Source organism: Oncorhynchus tshawytscha, linkage group LG02 (genome assembly GCF_018296145.1).
Source record: "Oncorhynchus tshawytscha isolate Ot180627B linkage group LG02, Otsh_v2.0, whole genome shotgun sequence".
In the NCBI taxonomy this organism is placed as follows: domain Eukaryota; kingdom Metazoa; phylum Chordata; class Actinopteri; order Salmoniformes; family Salmonidae; genus Oncorhynchus; species Oncorhynchus tshawytscha.
In genome coordinates this window covers 28,050,720-28,071,834 of record NC_056430.1, presented here as the reverse complement: position 1 = coordinate 28,071,834, position 21,115 = coordinate 28,050,720, and the positions used below count along the sequence as shown (strand labels likewise).

The following is a 21,115-nucleotide window of genomic DNA, read 5'->3' as shown; positions in this document are numbered from 1 at the left end:
TTTCTAAATTTATTTTGCAATGCTCGCACATGCGATTCGAGCGGTGTGGTCAGCTTATTAGCATAAATAACAGAATGCCTATGTCTGAGCTCCTGTCTGATATTATCCTTAGCCTGTTACATAAAAACATGTACATTATTATAATTTACAACATTTGACATTGGAGCATACATAAAAGGTGTAGTGCATTCGGAAAGTATTCAGACCCTTGGACTTTTTCCATATTTTGTACTTTACTTATTTTAAAATTGCTGAAATAAAAATAACTCTTCATCATTCTACACACAATACCCTATAATGACAAAGCGAAAACAGGTTTTTAGAAATTTGTGGTAATTTATAAAAAAATAAATACAAATACTTTATTTACATAAGTATTCAGACCCTCTGCTATGAGACTCAAAATTGAGCTCAGGTACATCCTGTTTCCATTGATCATCCTTGAGATGTTTCTACAACTTGATTGAGGTCCACCTGTGGTAAATTAAATTCATTAGACATACACTTGTCTACATAACACTTGTCCCACAGTTGACAGTGCAGGTCTGAGAAAACACCAAGGCATGAGGTCAAAGGAAGGCGCAGATCTGGGGAAGGGTACTAAAACATTTCTGCAGCATTGAAGGTCCCCAAGAACACAGTGGCCTCCAGTGACCTCCATCATTCTAATGCATAACAAAAAAACAAAAATGTATTACATTTTAGAATAAGGCTGTAACGTAACAAAATGTGGAAAAGGTCAAGGGGTCTGAATACTTTCCGAATGCACTGTAATCATGGGTGTTATGGAGCAAACCGACTCACAAAATACTGTACCTTAAAATTATTTCTATTGGTACAATTTAATTAAGACCAGCTTAGCTTCAGAAAGAGGAGAGTTCTTTGCAATTTTAGCACATAGTCTGCCAGCCACATCCTGAGGGATAACGCAATCACTGATGCACGACCCCAATAACCAAAGACTTTGTGGTTAAAAACGAAGTGTAAATGCATGCAAGTAGCTATGAAAATGTGTGATTTAAATGAATCCTTCTTGTTATGTTTAAGTTGATTCTTTATATGTTTTATATATTTTCTCCTAGTGTGTTCTACACTGAGTGAAAAAAACATTAGGAACTAATATTGACTTGCACCCCCTTTTGCCATCAGAACAGCCTCAATTCGTCTGGCATGGACTCTACAAGGTGTCGAAAGCGTTTCACAGGGATGCTGGCCCATCTTGAATCCAATGCTTTTCACAGTTGTTTCAAGTTGCCTGGATGTCCTTTGGCTGTTGGACCATTCTTGATACACATAAGAAACTGTTGAGTGTGAAAAACCCAGCAGCGTTCCAGTTATTGACACTCTGAAACCAGTGCACCTGGCACCTACTACCATACCATGTTCAAAGGCACTTAAAGCTTTTGTCTTGCCCATTCACCCTCTGGATGCACACACACAATCCATGTCTCAAGGATTGAAAATCCTTATTTAACCTGTCTCCTCCCCTAGATCGACACTGATTGAAGTGGATCAATAAGTGACATCAATAAGGGATCATAGATTTCACCTGGTCAGTCTGTCATGGAATGAGCAGGTGTATAATTGTGCATGCAGCATGTTAACCGTGCATGATGCTTTGATGTGAGTGTTTTTCATATAGACCCAGCCAGGCTTGACAGCAGTCTTAAGGAATTTCAGGATTGGCAGGGGCCCTCCACAAGCCATGGAGGGAGAGCCGAGGACCCACATTACAGTAGCTTCCACTGTTAGCTGTCACAGCCATACAATCACCACTCACTGTCAAATCATTCAGTTGTCCTTCCCATTGTCACATTTTATTTGTCATGTCACTAGCACTGCCCCTGTGTCTCAGTTTTTCATGTTGCTACTGCATCTCTTTTTTTCATCCTTCTCTGAAATGTAAAGATTATCATGGGCTTTTGTGTGCCTACTAAAGTCATCCCTGATTGGTGGGGCTATTTTTGGAGGCTCCACTGTGAAAGCTGACACCTTTTTTTTGTCCAACTGTGTGTGTGTGATGCTTGCCCGAGTAAATGTGTATTATACTTGGGCAAGCATCACCTTTTACACTAGTTACCACTACATTTGTGTTCAACTGCACATATATGTTCTAATTACACTGTCATAATATACTACTACCATATAATATTTATGAATGGGTGAGCAAGAATAGCAAAATATATAAGGAGCTGTAATGCTCTGTTACATCTGCCACCAACAGGCTCCTGCTGACCAGGCTCCTGCTGCCCTGAATTGACCCACAGTACACAACTAGCTCACTCACACACCATCACTCTGTACCCTTAGATATACACTGCCCTGCCACCATTTATTATCACTAACTTCCAAGATCCAGGAGCAGGAAAGTGAGCTCACAGTCAATGACTAACAGCCACTAACTAACAATGCAGTTAAAAAATCTGGATAAGAAATAAAGTAACAACTAATTCAAGAGCAGCAGTAAAATAACAATAGCAAGACTATATACAGGGGGTACCGTAACAGAGTCAATGTGCGGGGGCACCGGTTAGTTGTGGTAATATGTACTCGTAGGTAGAGTTATGATCGTGACTATGAATAGATGATAACAACAGAGAGTAGCAGTGGTGTAAAAGTGGGGGGTGCAATGCAAGTAGTTTGGGTAGCCTGTGATTAGATGTTCATGAGTCTTATGGCTTGGGGGTAGAAGCCTATTGGACCTAGACTTGGTGCTCCGGTACTGCTTGCTGTGTGGTTGCAGAGAGAACAGTCTATGACTAGGGTGGCTGGAGTCTTTGACAATTTTTAGGGCCTTCCTCTGACACCGCCTGGTATAGAGGTCCTGGATGGCAGGAAGCTTGGCCCCAGTGATGTACTGGGCCGTTCGCACTGTAGTGCATTGCAGTCGGAGGCCGAGCAGTTGCCATACCAGGCAGTGATGCAACCAGTCAGGATGCTCTCGATGGTACAGCTGTAGAACCTTTTGAGGATCTGAGGTTCCATGCCAAATCTTTTCAGTCTCCTGAGGGGGAATAGGTTTCGTCGTGCCCTCTTCACGATTGTCTTGGTGTGCTTGGACCATCTTAGTTTGTTGGTGATGTGGACACCAAGGAACTTGAAGCTCTCAATCTGCTCCACTACAGCCCTGTCGATGAGAATGCAAACTTAATGAGAACGGCAGGTAGCCTAGTGGTTAGGGCGTTGGACTAGTAACCGAAAGGTTGCAAGATTGAGTCCCCGAGCTGACAAGGTAAAAATCTGTCGTTCAGCTCCTGAACAAGGCAGTTAACCCACTGTTCCTAGGCTGTCATTGAAAATAAGAATTTGTTCTTAATTGACTTGCCTAGTTAAATAAGGTAAAATAAATAAAATGATGGTGTTGTGCCTGGCCGGGCAATCATGAGTGAACAGGGGAGTACAGGAGGGGACTGAGCACGCACCCCTGAGGGGTACTTGTGTTGAGGATCAGCATGGCGAATGTGTTGTTACCTACACTTACCACCTGGAGGCGGCCCTTCAGGAAGTCCAGGATCCAGTTGCAGAGGGAGGTGTTTAGTCCCAGGGTCATTAGCTTATTGATGAGATTTGAGGGAACTATGGTTTTGAACGCTGAGCTGTAGTCAATGAATAGCATTCTCACATAGGTGTTCCTTTTGTCCAGATGGGAAAGTGCAATAGAGATTGGATCGTCTGTGGATCTGTTGGAGCGGTATGCAAATTGGAGTGGGTCTAGTGTTTCTGGGATAATGGTGTTGATGTGAGCCATGACCAGCCTTTGAAAGCACTTAATGGCTACAGACTTGAGTGCTACGGGTCGGTAGTCATTTAGGCAGGTTACCTTCGTGTTCTTGGGCACAGGTACTATGGTGGTCTGCTTTAAACATGTTGGTATTACAGACTCGGACAGGGAGAGGTTGAAAAATGTCAGTGAAGACACTTGTTGGTCAGCACATGCTCGCAGTACACGTCCTGGTAATCCGTCTATTACGCGGAGTGGAACAGGGGAACCCAAGAGCAGACTAGGATAAGGAGACTGGGATGAAGTAACCAAGGTATTTATTGAAACACAAGGGGGAGATGGAATGCAGGTCAGGGGATGCTCGGGCGGGTTGCTGGAAACCAGGTGCGGAGGCTGAGGCTGGATCGAGAGTGCTTGAAACAGGGTAAGCAGGTCGGGAGGGAAATCCAAGGGAGTAGTAGAGTGGGGAATCAAGGACAGAGTAGCAGGATGACGAGACGTGGGACTGGAGACAGGGACCAGAGTCAGAGCGGGAAAAACTGTAGCAGAGAGGAAAACAGCGTCAGCCAAGGAAAACAGGCGTAACAGGAATAGTAAAAAATGTCTAGAAACGTAGACTGACTGAGCAGAGCTTACGATCTGGCAGGGCAGAGTATTTGTAGAGGTCTTTGTTATGGAACAGGTTGCAGCTGGTAAGGATCTGCTCTGAATCCAGCACACCTGTCTCTGCCCACCCAATCACACACATAGAGAGGGAGAGGGAGCGAGTACTGGGGGAGTGGCGGCAGGTCAAGGAGACACAGGATGAGCAGTAGAGGGCGCTGCAGGAGCTGATGTGACAGTCTGGCCCTTGTGAATGTTGTTTAAAGGTCAAACTCACAACTTGTTTAAAGGTCAAACTCACATCGGCTGCAGAGAGCATGATCACACAGTCTTCCGGAACAGCTGGTGCTCTCACGCATGTTTCAGTGTTTTTTTGCCTTGAAGCGAGCATAGAAGTAGTTTAGCTCGTCTGGTAGGCTCGTGTCACTGGGCAGCTCTCGGCTGTGCTTCCCTTTGTAGTCTGTAGTGGTTTGCAAGCCATGCCACATCCGACGAGCATCAGAGCCGGTGTAGTACGATTCGATCTTAGTCCTGTATTGATGCTTTTCCTGTTTGATGGTTTGTCGGAGGGCATAGCAGGATTTCTTATAAGCGTCCGGGTTAGAGTCCCGCTCCTTGAAAGCGGCAGCTCTAGCCTTTAGCTCAGTGCAGATGTTGCCTGTAGTCCATGGCTTCTGGTTGGGGTATGTACTAGAGGTCGACCGATTATGATTTAACGCCGATACCGATTAATCGGACAATTTTTACATATATTTGTAATAATGACATTTACAACAATACTGAATGAACACTTTTATTTTAACTTAATATAATACATAAATAAAATCTATTTATTCTCAAATAAATAATGAAACATGTTCAATTTGGTTTAAATAATGCAAAAAATACAGTGTTGGAGATGAATGTAAAAGTGCAATATGTGCCATGTAAAAAGCTACCGTTTATGTTTCTTGCTCAGAACATGAGAACATATGAAAGCTGGCAGTTCCTTTTAACACTAGTTAACAATATTCCCAGTTAAGAATTTTTAGGTTGTAGTTATTATAGGACTATTTCTCTATATCATTTGTATTTCATATACCTTTGACTATTGGATGTTCTTATAGGCACTATAGTATTACCAGCCTAATCTCGGGAGTTGATAGGCTTGAAGTCATAAACAGCGCTGTGCTTCAAGCATTGCGAAGAGCTGCTGCAAATGCAGGAAAGTGCTGTTTGAATGAATGCTTATGAGCCTGCTGCTGCCTACCACCGCTCAGTCAGACTGCTCTATCAAGTAGACTTAATTAAAATATAATAAACACACAGAAATACGAGCCTTAAGTCATTAATATGGTAAAATCTGGAAACTATCACTTCAAAAACAAAACGTTTATTCTTTCAGTGAAATATGGAACCGTTCCGTATTTTATCGAACGGGTGGCAACCCTAAGTCTAAATATTGCTGTTACATTGCACAACCTTCAATGTTATGTCATAATTATGTAAAATTCTGGCAAATTTAATTACGGTCTTTGTTAGGAAGAAATGGTCTTCACACAGTTCGCAACGAGCCTGACGGCCCAAACTGCTGCATATACCCTGACTCTGCTTGCACTGAACGCAAGAGAAGTGACACAATTTCCCTAGATAATATTGCCTGCTAACATGAATTTTTTAAAACTAAATATGCAGGTTTTAAAAAATATACTTGTGTATTCATTTTAAGAAAGGCATTGATGTTTATGGTTAGGTACATTGGTGCAACGATTGTGTTTTTGTTAAATCATCACCCGTTTGGCGAAGTTGAAGTCGGCTGTCATTCGATGATAAATTAACCGCATTGATTATATGCAACGCAGGACGAGCAGGTTAACCTAGTAATATCATCAACCATGTGTAGTTAACTAGTGATTATGTGAAGATTGATTTTTTAAAAATAAGATCAGTTTAATGCTAGCTAGCTACTTACCTTGGCTCCTTGCTGCACTCGCGTAACAGGTGGTCAGCCTGCCACGCCGTTTCCTCGTGGATTACAATGCAATCTGCCATAAATGGCGTCCGAAAAGGCAGATTACCGATTGTTATGAAAACTTGAAATCGGCCCCAATTAATCGGTCGACCTCTAGTATGTATGTACGGTCACTGTGGGGACGTCGTCATCGATGCACTTATTGATGAAGCCAATGACTGATGGTTGTGTACTCCTCAATGCCATTGGGAGAAATCCCAGAACATATTCCAGTTTGTGCTAGCAAAATCAAATCAAATCAAATGTTATTTGTCACATACACATGGTTAGCAGATGTTAATGCGAGTGTAGCGAAATGCTTGTGCTTCTAGTTCCGACAATGCAGTAATAATCCAACAAGTAATCTAACTAACAATTCCAAAAAAACTACTGTCTTATACACAGTGTAAGGGGATAAAGAATATGTACATAAAGATATGTGAATGAGTGATGGTACAGAGCAGCTTAGGCAAGATACAGTAGATGGTATCGAGTACAGTATATACATATGAGATGAGTATGTAAACAAAGTGGCATAGTTAAAGTGGCGAGCTTGGAGGGTACTATGGTGTTGAATGCCGAGCTGTAGTCGATGAACAGCATTCTCACATAGGTATTCCTCTTGTCCAGATGGGTTAGGGCAGTGTGCAGTGTGGTTGAGATTGCATCGTCTGTGGACCTATTTGGCCGGTAAGCAAATTGGAGTGGGTCTAGGGTGTCAGGTAGGGTGGAGGTGATATGGTCCTTGACTAGTCTCTCAAAGCACTTCATGATGACGGAAGTGAGTGCTATGGGGCGGTAGTCGTTTAGCTCAGTTACCATAGCTTTCTTGGGAACAGGAACAATGGTGGCCCTCTTGAAGCATGTGGGAACAGCAGACTGGTATAGGGATTGATTGAATATGTCCGTGAACACACCGGCCAGCTGGTCTGCGCATGCTCTGAGGGCGCGGCTGGGGATGCCGTCTGGGCCTGCAGCCTTGCGAGGGTTAACACGTTTAAATGTTTTACTCACCTCGGCTGCAGTGAAGGAGAGTCCGCATGTTTTCGTTGCAGGCCGTGTCAGTGGCACTGTATTGTCCTCAAAGCGGGCAAAAAAGTTATTTAGTCTGCCTGGGAGCAAGACATCCTGGTCCGTGACTGGGCTGGTTTTCTTCTTGTAGTACGTGATTGACTGTAGACCCTGCCACATACCTCTTGCGTCTGAGCCGTTGAATTGAGATTCTACTTTGTCTCTATACTGACGCTTAGCTTCTTTGATAGCCTTGCGGAGGGAATAGCTGCACTGTTTGTATTCGAAACATTCCTGTAGTGTAGCATCTGCTTCATTTGACCACTTTTTTTATTGATCTAGTCACTGGTGCTTCCTGCTTTAATTTTTGCATGTAAGCTGGAATCAGTAGGATAGAATTATGGTCAGATTTTCCAAATGGAGGGCGAGGGAGAGCTTTGTATGCAACTCTGTGTGTGGAGTAAAGCTGGTCACTCTGGTTGCACATTTAACATGGTGATAGAAATTTGGTAAAACGGATTTAAGTTTCCTGGCATTAAAGTCCCTGGCTACTAGGAGCGCCGCATCTGGGTGACCATTTTCTTGTTTGCTTATGGCGGAACACAATTCATTCAATACTGTCTTTGTGCCAGCCTCAGTCTGTGGTGGTATATAAACAGCTACGAAAATACAGATGAAAACTCTCTTGGTAGATAGTGTGATCTACAGCTTATCATAAGATACTCTACCTCAGGCGAGCAATAGCTCAAGGCTTCCTTAGATATTGTGCACCAGCTGTTATTGACAAAAATACATAGTCCTCCGTCCCTTGTCTTACCAGGCGCTGCTGTTCTATCCTGCCGGTACAGCGTATAACCAGCCAGCTGTATGTTGATAGTGTCGTCATTCAGCCACGACTCTGTTAAGCATAAAATATTACAGTTTGGATGTCCCGTTGGTAGTTTAATTTTAATCTTCCGCGTAGGTCATCGATTTTATTCTCCAAAGATTGCACGTTTGCTAGCAGAATGGAAGGAAGTGGGGGTTTATTCGATCGCCTACGAATTCTGAGAAAGCATCCCGCCCTCTGGCCCCTTTTTCTCCGCCTCCTCTTCACGCAAATCATGGGGATCTTGGCCTGTTCCTGAGACAACAGTATATCATTCGCGTCGGGCTTGTCAGACTCGTTAAAGGAAAAAAGGATTCTGCCAGTCCATGGTGAGTACATTTAGATGTGGTGCCTTACATACATTCCTACATGTGCGGACATCATGTGTTTATCTCAATTACATTTATTAAATTGGCCATTTGTGGTCAACTTGGTGGTAGATAATGGGGGGTGTCACATATCAGCAAGGAGGAGTGATCTTGAACCGGAAACAGACAATTATTTTCTTTCTCAACCTGTCTGTATTTCAACTGCATTTCTCCTCATCTCAGTCAATTGCATCATCAGTGCATTTGAATGAACTACCACATTAGCTGTGTTGTTGTGATGATGTCATGCCTGGCAGGCAGCAAACATGGACAGTAGCTCAGACATGAAAGAGCTCCTATGAGATACTGCAGACATGTTGGCTTATTAACTATAGAGCTTGAGGCACTAGCTGCCATTATACATGTTTATGAGAGAGCCTCAATCTACACAAGTGGGATGATGCATCCAGTTTAGCCAGTGGTGAATGGGAATGTATAAATATACAATTCTATGAGTCTCTCATTGATAATGAACCTCGGAAGGCCCTAGTGTCTGTGTAGCCCCTCCTGACTAGCCTGGCTAAATGGAGTATAAGTACATTGCAAGTCAAGGTTTGTGCTTAGGAGACAGGGACCCCCTCCTCCCTACTCAGTGTTCCTCTGGGAGTGGTAGGCTGCAAGGCTAGCCTAGTGTTGACTGGCTGAATGACTCTGATGCACGTGCTGCATATTTCATGCCCTCCAGTCTGTGTGTTTGTGAATAAGGAGTGTGTCTCTTTATAGTGATGTACTGTCTACTGTCTCTTATTCCTCTGTGACCCACTGTGGCCACACTGAAGTCTGGAGCACCGTAGTACACCCTATTCAGCATGCTTCTATGTATACAACAACATTGAGGCAATACAGTTGATGGACGACTAGAACCTCACTTGGAGTTTTACCTGGCTGATAGGATATAAGGTAAAAGGGGAGGATGGATAGGTGATGATGACTACCAGAACCCCTATGAAATTTGTATGAGTATTACGGTAAGAGTAAAGGTTGTATAGAGTACCAGTCAAACGTTTGGACATAGCTTTTCATTCCACGGTTTCTCTTTATTTTTACTATTTTCTACATTGTAGAATAATAGTGAAGACATCAAAACTATGAAATAACACGTATGGAATCATGTAGTAACCAAAAAAGTGTTAAACAAATCAAAATCTATTTATATTTGAGATTCTTTAAAGTAGCCACCCTTTGCCTTGATGACAGCTTTGCACACTCTTGGCATTCTCTCAACCAGCTTCATGAGGTACTGGAATGCATTTCAATGAACATGTGTGCCTTGTTAATTAACTTCTTAGGGCTGCAATCCCATTACCGGGATTGATATGACAACAGCCAGTGAAAGTGCAGAGCGCCAAATTCAAACAACAGAAATCTCATAATTAAAATTCCTCAAACATACATGAATCTTATACCATTTTAAAGGCCATCTTGTTGTTAATCCCACCAAAGTGTCCGATTTCAAATAGGCTTTACAGAGATTTCAGCGATCAAATTGGCTTTACAGCGAATAGCACCACAAACGATTATGTTAGGTCACCACCAACTCACAGAAAAACACACGAGAGGAGTTACAAAAAGCAGAAATAGAGATAAAATTAATCACTAACCTTTGATGATCTTCATCAGATGACACTCATAGGACTTCATGTTACACAATACATATATGTTTTGCTTTGATAAAGTGCATATTTATATAAAAAAATCTCAGTATACATTGGCGTGTTACGTTCACTAGTTCCAAAAACATCCGGTGATATTGCAGAGAGCCACATCATTTTACAGAAATACTCATTATAAATGTCGATGAAAATACAATTGTTAGACATGGAAATATAGATACACTTCTCCTTAATGCAACCACTGTGTCAGATTTCAAACAAACTTTACGGAAAAAGCAAACCATGCAATAATCTGAGTACAACTTTCAGACAACAAAGCAGCCAAAAAGATATCTGCCATATTGGGTAATCAACATTATTCATAAATAGCATTATAAATATTCCCTTACCTTTTATGATCTTCATCAGAATGCACTCCCAGGAATCCAAGTTCCACATTAAATGTTTGATTTAGTTTGATAATGTCCATGATTTATGTCCAAAGAGCTACTTTTGTTAGCTCTAACAAATCCAACAAATCCAAGTCATGAAGCGCGTTCCCTAAAAGCAGATGAAATATCAAAAAGTTCCGTTCCTGTCCTTAGAAACATGTCAAACGATGTATGGAATCAATCTTTAGGATGTTTTTAACATAAAATGTCAATGTTCCAACCGGAGAATTCCATTGTCTTCAGAAGTGCGATGGAACAGAGCTCCCTCTCATGTGAACGCGCATGGTCAGAGCATGGTCAGCTCATGGCAGGCCTTACTCATTCCCTTCGCATTCGGTCCCACTTCACAGTAGAATCCTCAAACAAGTTTCTAAAGACGGTTGACATCTAGTGGAAGCCTTAGGAAGTGCAACATAACCAATATCCCACTGTGTATTCAATAGGGGCTGGGTTGAAAATTGACCAACATCAGATTTCCCACATCCTGTTTGGATTTCTTTTCAGGTTTTTGCCTGCCATATGAGTTCTGTTCTACTCACAGACATCATTCAAACTGTTTTAGAAACTTCAGAGTGTTTTCTATCCAATACTACTAATAATATGCATATATTAGCAACTGGGACGGAGGAGCAGGCCGTTTACTCTGGGCACCTCTGGGCACTTTTCATCCAGGCTACTCAATACTGCCCCTGCAGCCATAAGAAGTTCATTTGTGGAATTTATTTCCTTCTTAATACGTTGAGCCAATCAGTTGAGTTGTGATGAGGTAGGGGTGATATACAGAAGTTACCAGCCTCCAGAAATTGCATCCCAAATAAATGCTTCACAGAGTTCAAGTAACATACACATCTCAACATCATCTGTTCAGAAGAGACTGCATGAATCAGGCCTTCATGGTCGAATTGCTGCAAAGAAACTACTACTAGAGGACACCAATAAGAAAAAGAGACTTGCTTGGGCCACGAAACACGGGTGGCCGGTGGAAATCTGAGATTTTTGGTTTAAACCGCCTTGTCTTTGTGAGATGCAGTGTAGGTGAACGGATGATCTCTGCATGTGTGGTTCCCACCGTGAAGCATGGAGGAGGAGGTGTGGGGGTGCTTTGCTGGTGACACTGTCTGATTAATTTTGAATTCAAGGCGCACTTAACCAGCATTGTTACCACAGCATTCTGCAGTGCTATGCTATCCCATCTAGTTTGCGATTAGTTGGACTATAATTTGTTTTTCAACAGGACAATGACCCAACACACCTCCAGGATTTGTAAGGGCTATTTGACCAAGAAGGAGAGTGAAAGAGTGCTGCATCAGACGACCTGGCCTCCGCAATTACCCAACCTCCACCCAATTGAGATGGTTTGGGATGAGTTGGACCGCAGAGTGAAGGAAAAGTAGCCTACAAGTGCTCAGCATATGTAGGGACTCCTTCAAGACTATTGGAAAAATCATTCCAGGTGACGCTGGTCGAGAGAATGCCAAGAGTGTGCAAAGCTGTCATCAAGGCGAAGGGTAGCTACTTTGAAGAATCTAAAATAGAAAATATATTTTGATTTGTTTAACACTTTTTTTTTGGTTACTGCATGATTGTTATTTCATAGTTTTGATGTCTTCACTATCATTCTACAATGTAGAAAATAGTAAAAATAAAGAGAAACCCTTGAATGAGTAGATGTGTCCAAACTTTTGACTGGTACTGTACCCGTATCATTTGTTTCTGAATGCCATGTTTGTGTTTGTGTGTCAAGATGAGGATGAGGAGGGTGAACACAACACTGTCCCGCTCACACCTCTGGACAGCTTCTTCTCTGACGACGACTCCCTCAAACAACAGAAGAAGAAGAAACCTAAAAAGATGAAGGAGGGCAAGATGCCCAAAGTCAAGAAGAGGAAAAAGGAGGTGAGCTCTATCAGACTGCAAACATTTTTGTGCACAATAACACACAACCTGTAAGAAGCTACAGTATATGTTGTGCAATAAACTGTAGTAGTCTCTTTGTGCTATTTAGACTGTTGATCAGGAGGAGTTCCTGTGGTAGTCAACATGGGCGGTAGGTTAGGAGTGCTAGAGCATGTACCAGTGGGTGCCAGTAACAGCGTTGTAACAGAGCTGACAGCTGAACTCTCCCAGGCATTAGTTCCTGACATTCAGGCAACAGGCTTTAAACAGCAGCACTGAGCTGGGACTCTCCATAGACCACACCACAACCATTATATCAAAACAGACATCAAACAACTCCTGAACTTTATTAGTTTCATGGCTGCTCTTTAGATTATTGGCTAATTGAGGTTAACCACTGTGTGCCTTGAAAGAGATCATAGAGGAGTCAGGGGAAAGTGTTCAGTGTAACACAGTGATCCAGGAGAAAGTGTTTGGAAAAACACAGTGACAGTGAACCAGGAGAAAGTGTTTGGGGTAACACACCCACATGAAAAAATACTACAGTTTACTATAGAATACTACAGTACTTACTATAGAAATATGGAGTATACTATAGAATACTATACTGCACACTTACTATCCCTCAAGCATGTAGTTTTGTAGTATACTGTAGAATACTATAGTAAATACTATAGTATTATCCCCCAAAACACTGCAGTAAATACTACAGTAATGTCTGCAAAAACACGGCAGGTAGCCTATTGGTTAGTACGTTGGGCCTCTAACTGAAAGGTTGCTAGATTGAATCCCCGAGCTAACAAGGTACAAATCTGTTGTTCTGCCCCTGAACAAGGCAGTTAACCCACTGTTCCTAGGCCGTCATTGTAAATAAGAATTTGTTCTTAACTGACTTGCCTAGTTAAATAAAGGTTAAAACAATACAACAGTCCACAAAAACACTACAGTAAATCCTACAGTATATTACAGTCCGCAAAAACACTACAGTAATTACTATAGTATATACAACAGTATATACAACTTAAGTCCGCAAAAATTCTACAGTGAATACTGCAGTAAAGTCAGCAAAAACACTCCAGTGACTACTATAGTATTTATACCATATTATACTATGATCTTTTTTCATGTGGTTATCTGTCTGCCATTTGAGGGCCTTGCCCGTTATACAGTTTGTGTTGGCTTTGTGGTGCCTGTTTATCATCTGTGTGTCCTCTGCCTGGGTTTGGGATTGACCAGTGTTCTGAATAGTGGTGGTGACAGAACGGGGAGGTCCCTGTCAACGGCTGCCAGCGGTACTAGAAGGAGCTTTGGGGGCCCTTTGGCTGGCCGCGAAAAACACAGAGCACTGGACCCTGCCATGCTAATGAGGGGTCACCCCATCTCTTTCCCCTCTGTCACACTCTCTTTCTTTCCATCCCTCTCTCTTACCATGCTCAGTTCACAAGCTCTGCTCGACAGTACTCTGTACGTGTTCATCGGGCAGCACTGACTGCTAAGGGAAACCACATCTAGCTGTTATTCACTTACAATCTCTCCCCGAAGTCTAGTGTCAGTAATGGGCCACGGATCAATGGAGGTCACAGCCCCACCAGTGGGTCTCTCCCCCCAGGTTGTCTCAGAGCTGAAGGAAGGAGCCAGCTGTGCTCAGACTCCCTCCAGCAGGGCCCGAGCACGCCACAGGAGAGCTGTTAGTACTGATGACTGGCTAGATCTGTTTTAAGGAGAAAAATCCCTTTAGGGGACTGTGTGTGTTGATAGTAAGCAGTGTTTTTTTCACACTGTACAATTGTAAGGCTTGGGATGTTTAAGGTATCACGAGGATATGACGTTTGTATATTCAACCTGACATTTATTTCTGACATAATGGCTGGACAGTATGTACTAATTTAATTTAGTTCTGAAAGTCCTTAATTAATCTGAAATGAAGTTGATATTTCCTGATCTCCCAGCAGAGACCTCCTCTTTGTTTCCACCCTGATCTTGTGCCCTGTGATGCGTTTGTGTAACATTGAACCCTCTGCATTGTGCGGTCAGGGGTTGGGTTAAGACTCTTCTCTGTAGTTACTCTCTCTGGATTAACAGTGGTTCTGCTTCCCTGCCTCCATCACCCTCCACTCCTTTTTCATTTGGACCCCCCCTCCACACTCATTTTCTCCCCTTCTTCGTATGCATAAATGAGATTTGTCTAGACGGGCGCTGGAACACAGGCTCTGCAACCACAGGCCTCTGCATAACAAGCTCGTTATGCAAACGTGTCTGATTGGATGGCGCTGTTCCATTGGCTGCTGCTGCTGCTATAGAGTGAGGGGGAGGGGGGAGAGAGAGAGGGAGAGCTCCAGACTGCACAGTTTGGTCACCATAGCAACACAGACGGACTGGTGGTGGGGTTGGCAGGCGCTGCGGCAACATGATCCTTTCCTCTGCGCTGCAGAGCAAGACGCCTGCGAGTCTCTCCATGGATCCACACAGGCCTACTGTGCAACGTTCATGCATGCACGCACAAACACACGCACGAGGGTGCATGCACCCACGCATACAACCCAATGCCAGTGCTCACTCATACACTCCATCTATAAACGTTCAACTGCGTAGCCTTACAGATGTTGCCATAGCAAGGCCATGGAGACAATACATAGAGACAATATATGCCTTAGTCTTATTGACTGGCTAGGAGGGGGAGATGTGATTGGCTGGGCTTCTGAAGGTGTATGTTGCTTTGTTGTTGCTGTTCTCTATGTAAGCAGAAGGTTTAGAGGTGAATGTGCCTCTGATCATGCCATCTATGGAGCTGTCAACAAGCTGGGAGCTAGATATTAACTCAGTTGATTAAATGTTAATCGTTATCCAGATGGTATGGGGGTGGAGGAGTAGGAGGTCAAGTCAAGAAATTATTCATGTTTTTTGGATGTATGCTCTTTCTCCCTCTTTCCTCTTCAAATATGAAGACTGTGTTAGTGATATTTGCTGACTCATTGTCTGTGTATAAAATGTCTCCTGTTTGATTGACAGACAGAGGGGGTGGGATTGTATACTGTAAACAGTGTGTGTGTGTGTCAGGGAGGAGGAGGTGGCGGAATAGGAGTTGGTGGCAATGACCCAGAGGAGCAGGCCTCAGAGCGGGAGGATGACCATCCACTGCAACGTCCAGAGATTGGCTCAGAGAGCGAGAGCAGCACCTACGCCCCCGCCCCCACCACAAAGAAGAAGAAGAAGAAACCAAAGGAGAAGAAGGAGAAGAAACCCAAACGGAAGAAGAGAGAAGAGGAGGAGGAGGATGATGACGACGATGATGATGACAACGACGATGATGATGATGAAAATAATAAGGTACATTAAGCGTGTCTCTGTTAAACCATCTGTCTAGTTTGACCTGTATTTGTTGTTGTCATAGACTGGACTCACACTTGTGTTGTTCTGCCCCAGGAGCCCAAGTCATCCAGCCAGCTGATGCAGGAGTGGGGTCTGGAAGATGTGCAGTATGGCTTCACAGAGGAGGACTATACAACCCTCACCAACTACAAGGCTTTCAGCCAGTTCCTCAGGTACTCAACATGTAGGGTCATCATTTATTGCTCGTCTTGTCTATGGATGGCTGTCATGTCTGTGTTAGTTGTTGCTTGAAGCTATCCTAATTAAAACTACACAGAGAAACTGGAGCAGTGTGTTGAACATTGGACCTTTTTTGGGGGGGGGGCTTGTATGATAGCCTGGAGGTTCAGAGACTGAATGTTTTGACCCGATATCTTAGAGAGGCCACTGTGCCAAACCACAAGACATTGACTGACAAATCACAAGCATGCCATGCACACAACACAGAGGCTACGTCACACAGAGAGGACGTCACACAGATGGGTCACCACTAGTACTGGGAAATAAAGATACAGGTTAATCTAGTGCAGGTTGTTATATAATTAACTGAGAAAATAACAAGGTAAGACAACAGTGTTCTTTCCCTGACTATTCTCAGGCCACTTATTGCCAAGAAGAACCCTAAGATCCCCATGTCAAAGATGATGACAGTGTTAGGGTCCAAGTGGCGAGAGTTCAGCGCCAACAACCCCTTCAAAGGCACCTCTGCAACTGCTGTGGCTGCTGCGGTGGCTGCTGCCGTGGAAACGGTCACCGTGGCCTCGCCCATCTCTGTCAAAGAGGTGACCACCCTACCAATCTCTCAGCCTGGGCCAATCAGAAAAGCCAAAACCAAAGATGGAAAGGGTAAGGGCTGCCAGTCAAGCATGCGGTATATCAGAATGTATAGAGATATAGTAATAAAGTACCCTCTATACCTCTCTGGTCTGTGCCTGATCTTGTTGTCCTATAGGGCCTGGGGTAAGACGGAAGACAAAGACTGTAAAGGAGGTGAAGAAGAAAAGTAAAGGGAAGAAGACCAAATCAAAGAAGAAAGCCTCCTCGGTAGGGTTTGGAGCGGCACACGTCTCCTTTCTTACCTTCAGTCACATTACTATGACTTAGAATAGATACAGTAGGTTGTTGTTCCCAAACTCTAGTATGGATGAGGTATGTGCTTATTGTGTTAGTTATGAAGTTGCTGATTGACTGTGAGGTTGTGAATGACTCCGTGTCTGTTGGCAGAGTGAAGAGGACTTTGGGCTGGAGGAGTCGGACTTTGATGATGTCAGCATCCACAGTGCCTCAGTGCGCTCTGATACCTCGGGGAATGCCAAGAAGAAAGCCCGGAAGGGTCGGAAAAAAAGGAAAAGTATGCTATGTCTTATCTACACTAACCAGTTCTACTAGCTTATATCCTCCCTTCTTTCCATAACCCTCATAACCCAATGACTGTTACTGCTGTGTGTGTGTAGACACAGACTACATTGACTTGTATGTGAGTTTCCTGTCTTGTGTGCAGGAGAGGATGGGGACGGCTATGAGACAGACCACCAGGACTACTGTGAGGTGTGCCAGCAGGGAGGGGAGATCATCCTGTGTGACACCTGTCCCAAAGCATACCACCTGGTGTGTCTGGACCCCGAGCTGGAGAAGGCCCCCGAGGGCAAGTGGAGCTGCCCCCACTGTGTGAGTAGTACACCTTAACGTTGACTGTCACTAAACACAACAGAAGTACATCATCCCTATCACATTATGACAAAAGTGCATTGTTACAACAAAGTACATTATCACTATCCCTCATCTGTGCATTCAGGAGAAGGAGGGCATCCAGTGGGAGGCCAAAGATGATGATGATGATGAGGAGGAGGAGGTTGCGGTTGAGGAAGAGGATGACCACCTGGAGTTCTGCAGAGTGTGTAAAGATGGAGGGGAGTTGCTGTGCTGTGACACCTGCCCCTCCTCCTATCATATCCACTGCCTCAACCCTCCCCTGCCTGAGATACCCAATGGGGAGTGGCTGTGCCCACGCTGCATGGTAAGTGACAAGTTCTCCCACGAATCAGTGTTCAGTCAGTGTCACATCCTCCACAATGGTCCAGTTAATGAATCACGTTATTTGTGAGAATGCACTTTGTTCTCCATTAATAAAATAGACTGCTGGAAACAAAATGGAAAGTGTCACTCTCTGTGCAGGCTCCCAAGAGAGAACAGAGATAGACTAATGAGGATAATACCATTCTGTCTCACATAACTCTCTTTCCCCCTCTAGTGCCCACCTCTGAAGGGGAAGGTACAGAGGATTCTCCACTGGACTTGGGGGGATCCCCCGTTACCCACTGAGGTGCCCCCTGGCCCTGATGGAGAGATGGTGGACCCGCTGGTCAAGCCCCCCCTGAAGGGCCACCCGGAGAGGGAACTGTTTGTCAAGTGGGCTGGTCTCTCCTACTGGCACTGCTCCTGGGTCAGCGAACTACAGGTGAGACAATAATCTGTCTGTTTGTCTGACTGCTGCTGACTGCTGGGGGTTTGTCAGAGTTATCACAGTGTTTGAAAGTCAGCCATGTTCAAATATAGTGGCTTACAAGCAGGGCCGTGCACATGGGGCAGGTGCTACAAAACAATTAAAAAAGGACACCCCCCTTGAAAAATAAATAATCGACTTTCATAATTCATATCTAGAAATTCATAACAGGCCTACTAACTGCCTCTGTAACGAATGTTTTCATTTTTTTATCGTATGGTTATTTATTTCTCAAACAACACACTCACTCAACACAATTTTTAAGCAAGCTAGTTAGAGTGAAGAGAAAATTATAGTCCTGAAAAAGCTTTCCAGTTTCACTGACCTACCCAATGATGTACAGCTCACTCACTGGCGATGGCCGATGCGCTCCTGCCAAAAGCCTACCTCCCTCTTGTTTTACTTTTTAAAACAATGTTCGCTCAAAAGACCTATTTGGAAGTTGATAAAATATATTCATAGCCTACAGCAGAAAGATTAGAGTCTTCTCTTTTCAGCAGGAGCCATTTTCTTTCCAACCTGTTATTCTGCAATTTTATTTGAAATATTGCAAAAGGACTGTTTTGTCTGCATGCTGTTAACTGACAGATGTGCCGCGCGTTCCCCACTGTACGCTACACACAATCCAAAGCTTTTAAAAAACTAAGCTATTGTTCCCTCTGCTACCTCACTGCAAGCAGTACTAATGCACCAAGTCTGGAACCAATAGGACCCTGAACAGCTTCTACCCCCAAGCCATATGACTTCTAAACAAGACTGCTAAATAGCTAATCAAATGGCTAGCCATGTTATTGTCTGCTCCCTGTATTCTCTATAGCCATGTTATTGTCTGCTCCCTGTATTCTCTATAGCCATGTTATTGTCTGCTCCCTGTATTCTCTATAGCCATGTTATTGTCTGCTCCCTGTATTCTCTATAGCCATGTTATTGTCTGCTCCCTGTATTCTCCATAGCCATGTTATTGTCTGCTCCCTGTATTCTCCATAGCCATGTTATTGTCTGCTCCCTGTATTCTCTATAGCCATGTTATTGTCTGCTCCCTGTATTCTCTATAGCCATGTTATTGTCTGCTCCCTGTATTCTCTATAGCCATGTTATTGTCTGCTCCCTGTATTCTCTATAGCCATGTTATTGTCTGCTCCCTGTATTCTCTATAGCCATGTTATTGTCTGCTCCCTGTATTCTCTATAGCCATGTTATTGTCTGCTCCCTGTATTCTCCATAGCCATGTTATTGTCTGCTCCCTGTATTCTCTATAGCCATGTTATTGTCTGCTCCCTGTATTCTCTATAGCCATGTTATTGTCTGCTCCCTGTATTCTCTATAGCCATGTTATTGTCTGCTCCCTGTATTCTCTATAGCCATGTTATTGTCTGCTCCCTGTATTCTCTATAGCCATGTTATTGTCTGCTCCCTGTATTCTCTATAGCCATGTTATTGTCTGCTCCCTGTATGTATTCTCCATAGCCATGTTATTGTCTGCTCCCTGTATTCTCTATAGCCATGTTATTGTCTGCTCCCTGTATTCTCTATAGCCATGTTATTGTCTGCTCCCTGTATACTGTATAGACATGTTATTGTCTGCTCCCTGTATACTGTATAGACATGTTATTTTCTACTCCCTGTATACTGTATAGCCATGTTATTGTCTGCTCCCTGTATACTGTATAGACATGTTATTGTCTGCTCCCTGTATACTGTATAGACATGTTATTGTCTACTCCCTGTATACTGTATAGACATGTTATTGTCTGCTCCCTGTATACTGTATAGACATGTTATTGTCTACTCCCTGTATACTGTATAGACATGTTATTGTCTGCTCCCTGTATACTGTATAGACATGTTATTTTCTACTCCCTGTATACTGTATAGACATGTTATTGTCTGCTCCCTGTATACTGTATAGACATGTTATTGTCTGCTCCCTGTATACTGTATAGACATGTTATTTTCTACTCCCTGTATACTGTATAGACATGTTATTTTCTACTCCCTGTATACTGTATAGACATGTTATTGTCTACTCCCTGTATACTGTATAGACATGTTATTGTCTGCTCCCTGTATACTGTATAGACATGTTATTTTCTACTCCCTGTATACTGTATAGACATGTTATTGTCTGCTCCCTGTATACTGTATAGACATGTTATTGTCTGCTCCCTGTATACTGTATAGACATGTTATTGTCTGCTCCCTGTATACTGTATAGACATGTTATTGTCTGCTCCCTGTATACTGTATAGACATGTTATTGTCTGCTCCTGTATACTGTATAGACATGTTATTGTCTGCTCCTGTATACTGTATAGACATGTTATTGTCTGCTCCCTGTATACTGTATAGACATGTTATTTTCTGCTCCCTGTATACTGTATAGACATGTTATTTTCTGCTCCCTGTATACTGTATAGACATGTTATTTTCTGCTCCCTGTATACTGTATAGACATGTTATTTTCTGCTCCCTGTATACTGTATAGACATGTTATTGTCTGCTCCTGTATACTGTATAGACATGTTATTGTCTACTCCCTGTATACTGTATAGACATGTTATTGTCTGCTCCCTGTATACTGTATAGACATGTTATTGTCTGCTCCTGTATACTGTATAGACATGTTATTTTCTGCTCCCTGTATACTGTATAGACATGTTATTGTCTGCTCCCTGTATACTGTATAGACATGTTATTGTCTGCTCCCTGTATACTGTATAGACATGTTATTGTCTGCTCCCT

The 21,115-nt window shown here is 43.2% G+C and overlaps 1 protein-coding gene across 8 annotated transcripts in view; it reads left to right on the top strand.

Annotated features, from left to right (window-relative positions):
- LOC112218425 (chromodomain-helicase-DNA-binding protein 5) overlaps nucleotides 1-21,115 on the top strand; it is a 50,682-nt gene that overhangs the window by 11,372 nt on the left and 18,195 nt on the right. For 7 of the 8 annotated variants that reach the window (XM_024379238.2, XM_024379214.2, XM_042296067.1 and 4 more), the window contains 9 exons: nucleotides 12,350-12,501; nucleotides 15,559-15,828; nucleotides 15,925-16,043; nucleotides 16,469-16,716; nucleotides 16,823-16,914; nucleotides 17,095-17,221; nucleotides 17,372-17,538; nucleotides 17,666-17,887; nucleotides 18,122-18,328. In XM_024379238.2, coding sequence (XP_024235006.2) covers nucleotides 12,457-12,501; nucleotides 15,559-15,828; nucleotides 15,925-16,043; nucleotides 16,469-16,716; nucleotides 16,823-16,914; nucleotides 17,095-17,221; nucleotides 17,372-17,538; nucleotides 17,666-17,887; nucleotides 18,122-18,328 — 1,497 coding nt within the window. In that variant the 5' untranslated portion in view covers nucleotides 12,350-12,456. Of the gene's footprint in view, nucleotides 1-12,059; nucleotides 12,114-12,349; nucleotides 12,502-15,558; nucleotides 15,829-15,924; nucleotides 16,044-16,468; nucleotides 16,717-16,822; nucleotides 16,915-17,094; nucleotides 17,222-17,371; nucleotides 17,539-17,665; nucleotides 17,888-18,121; nucleotides 18,329-21,115 lie in introns of those variants that run through there. The other variant, XM_024379245.2, reaches the window with a different exon arrangement.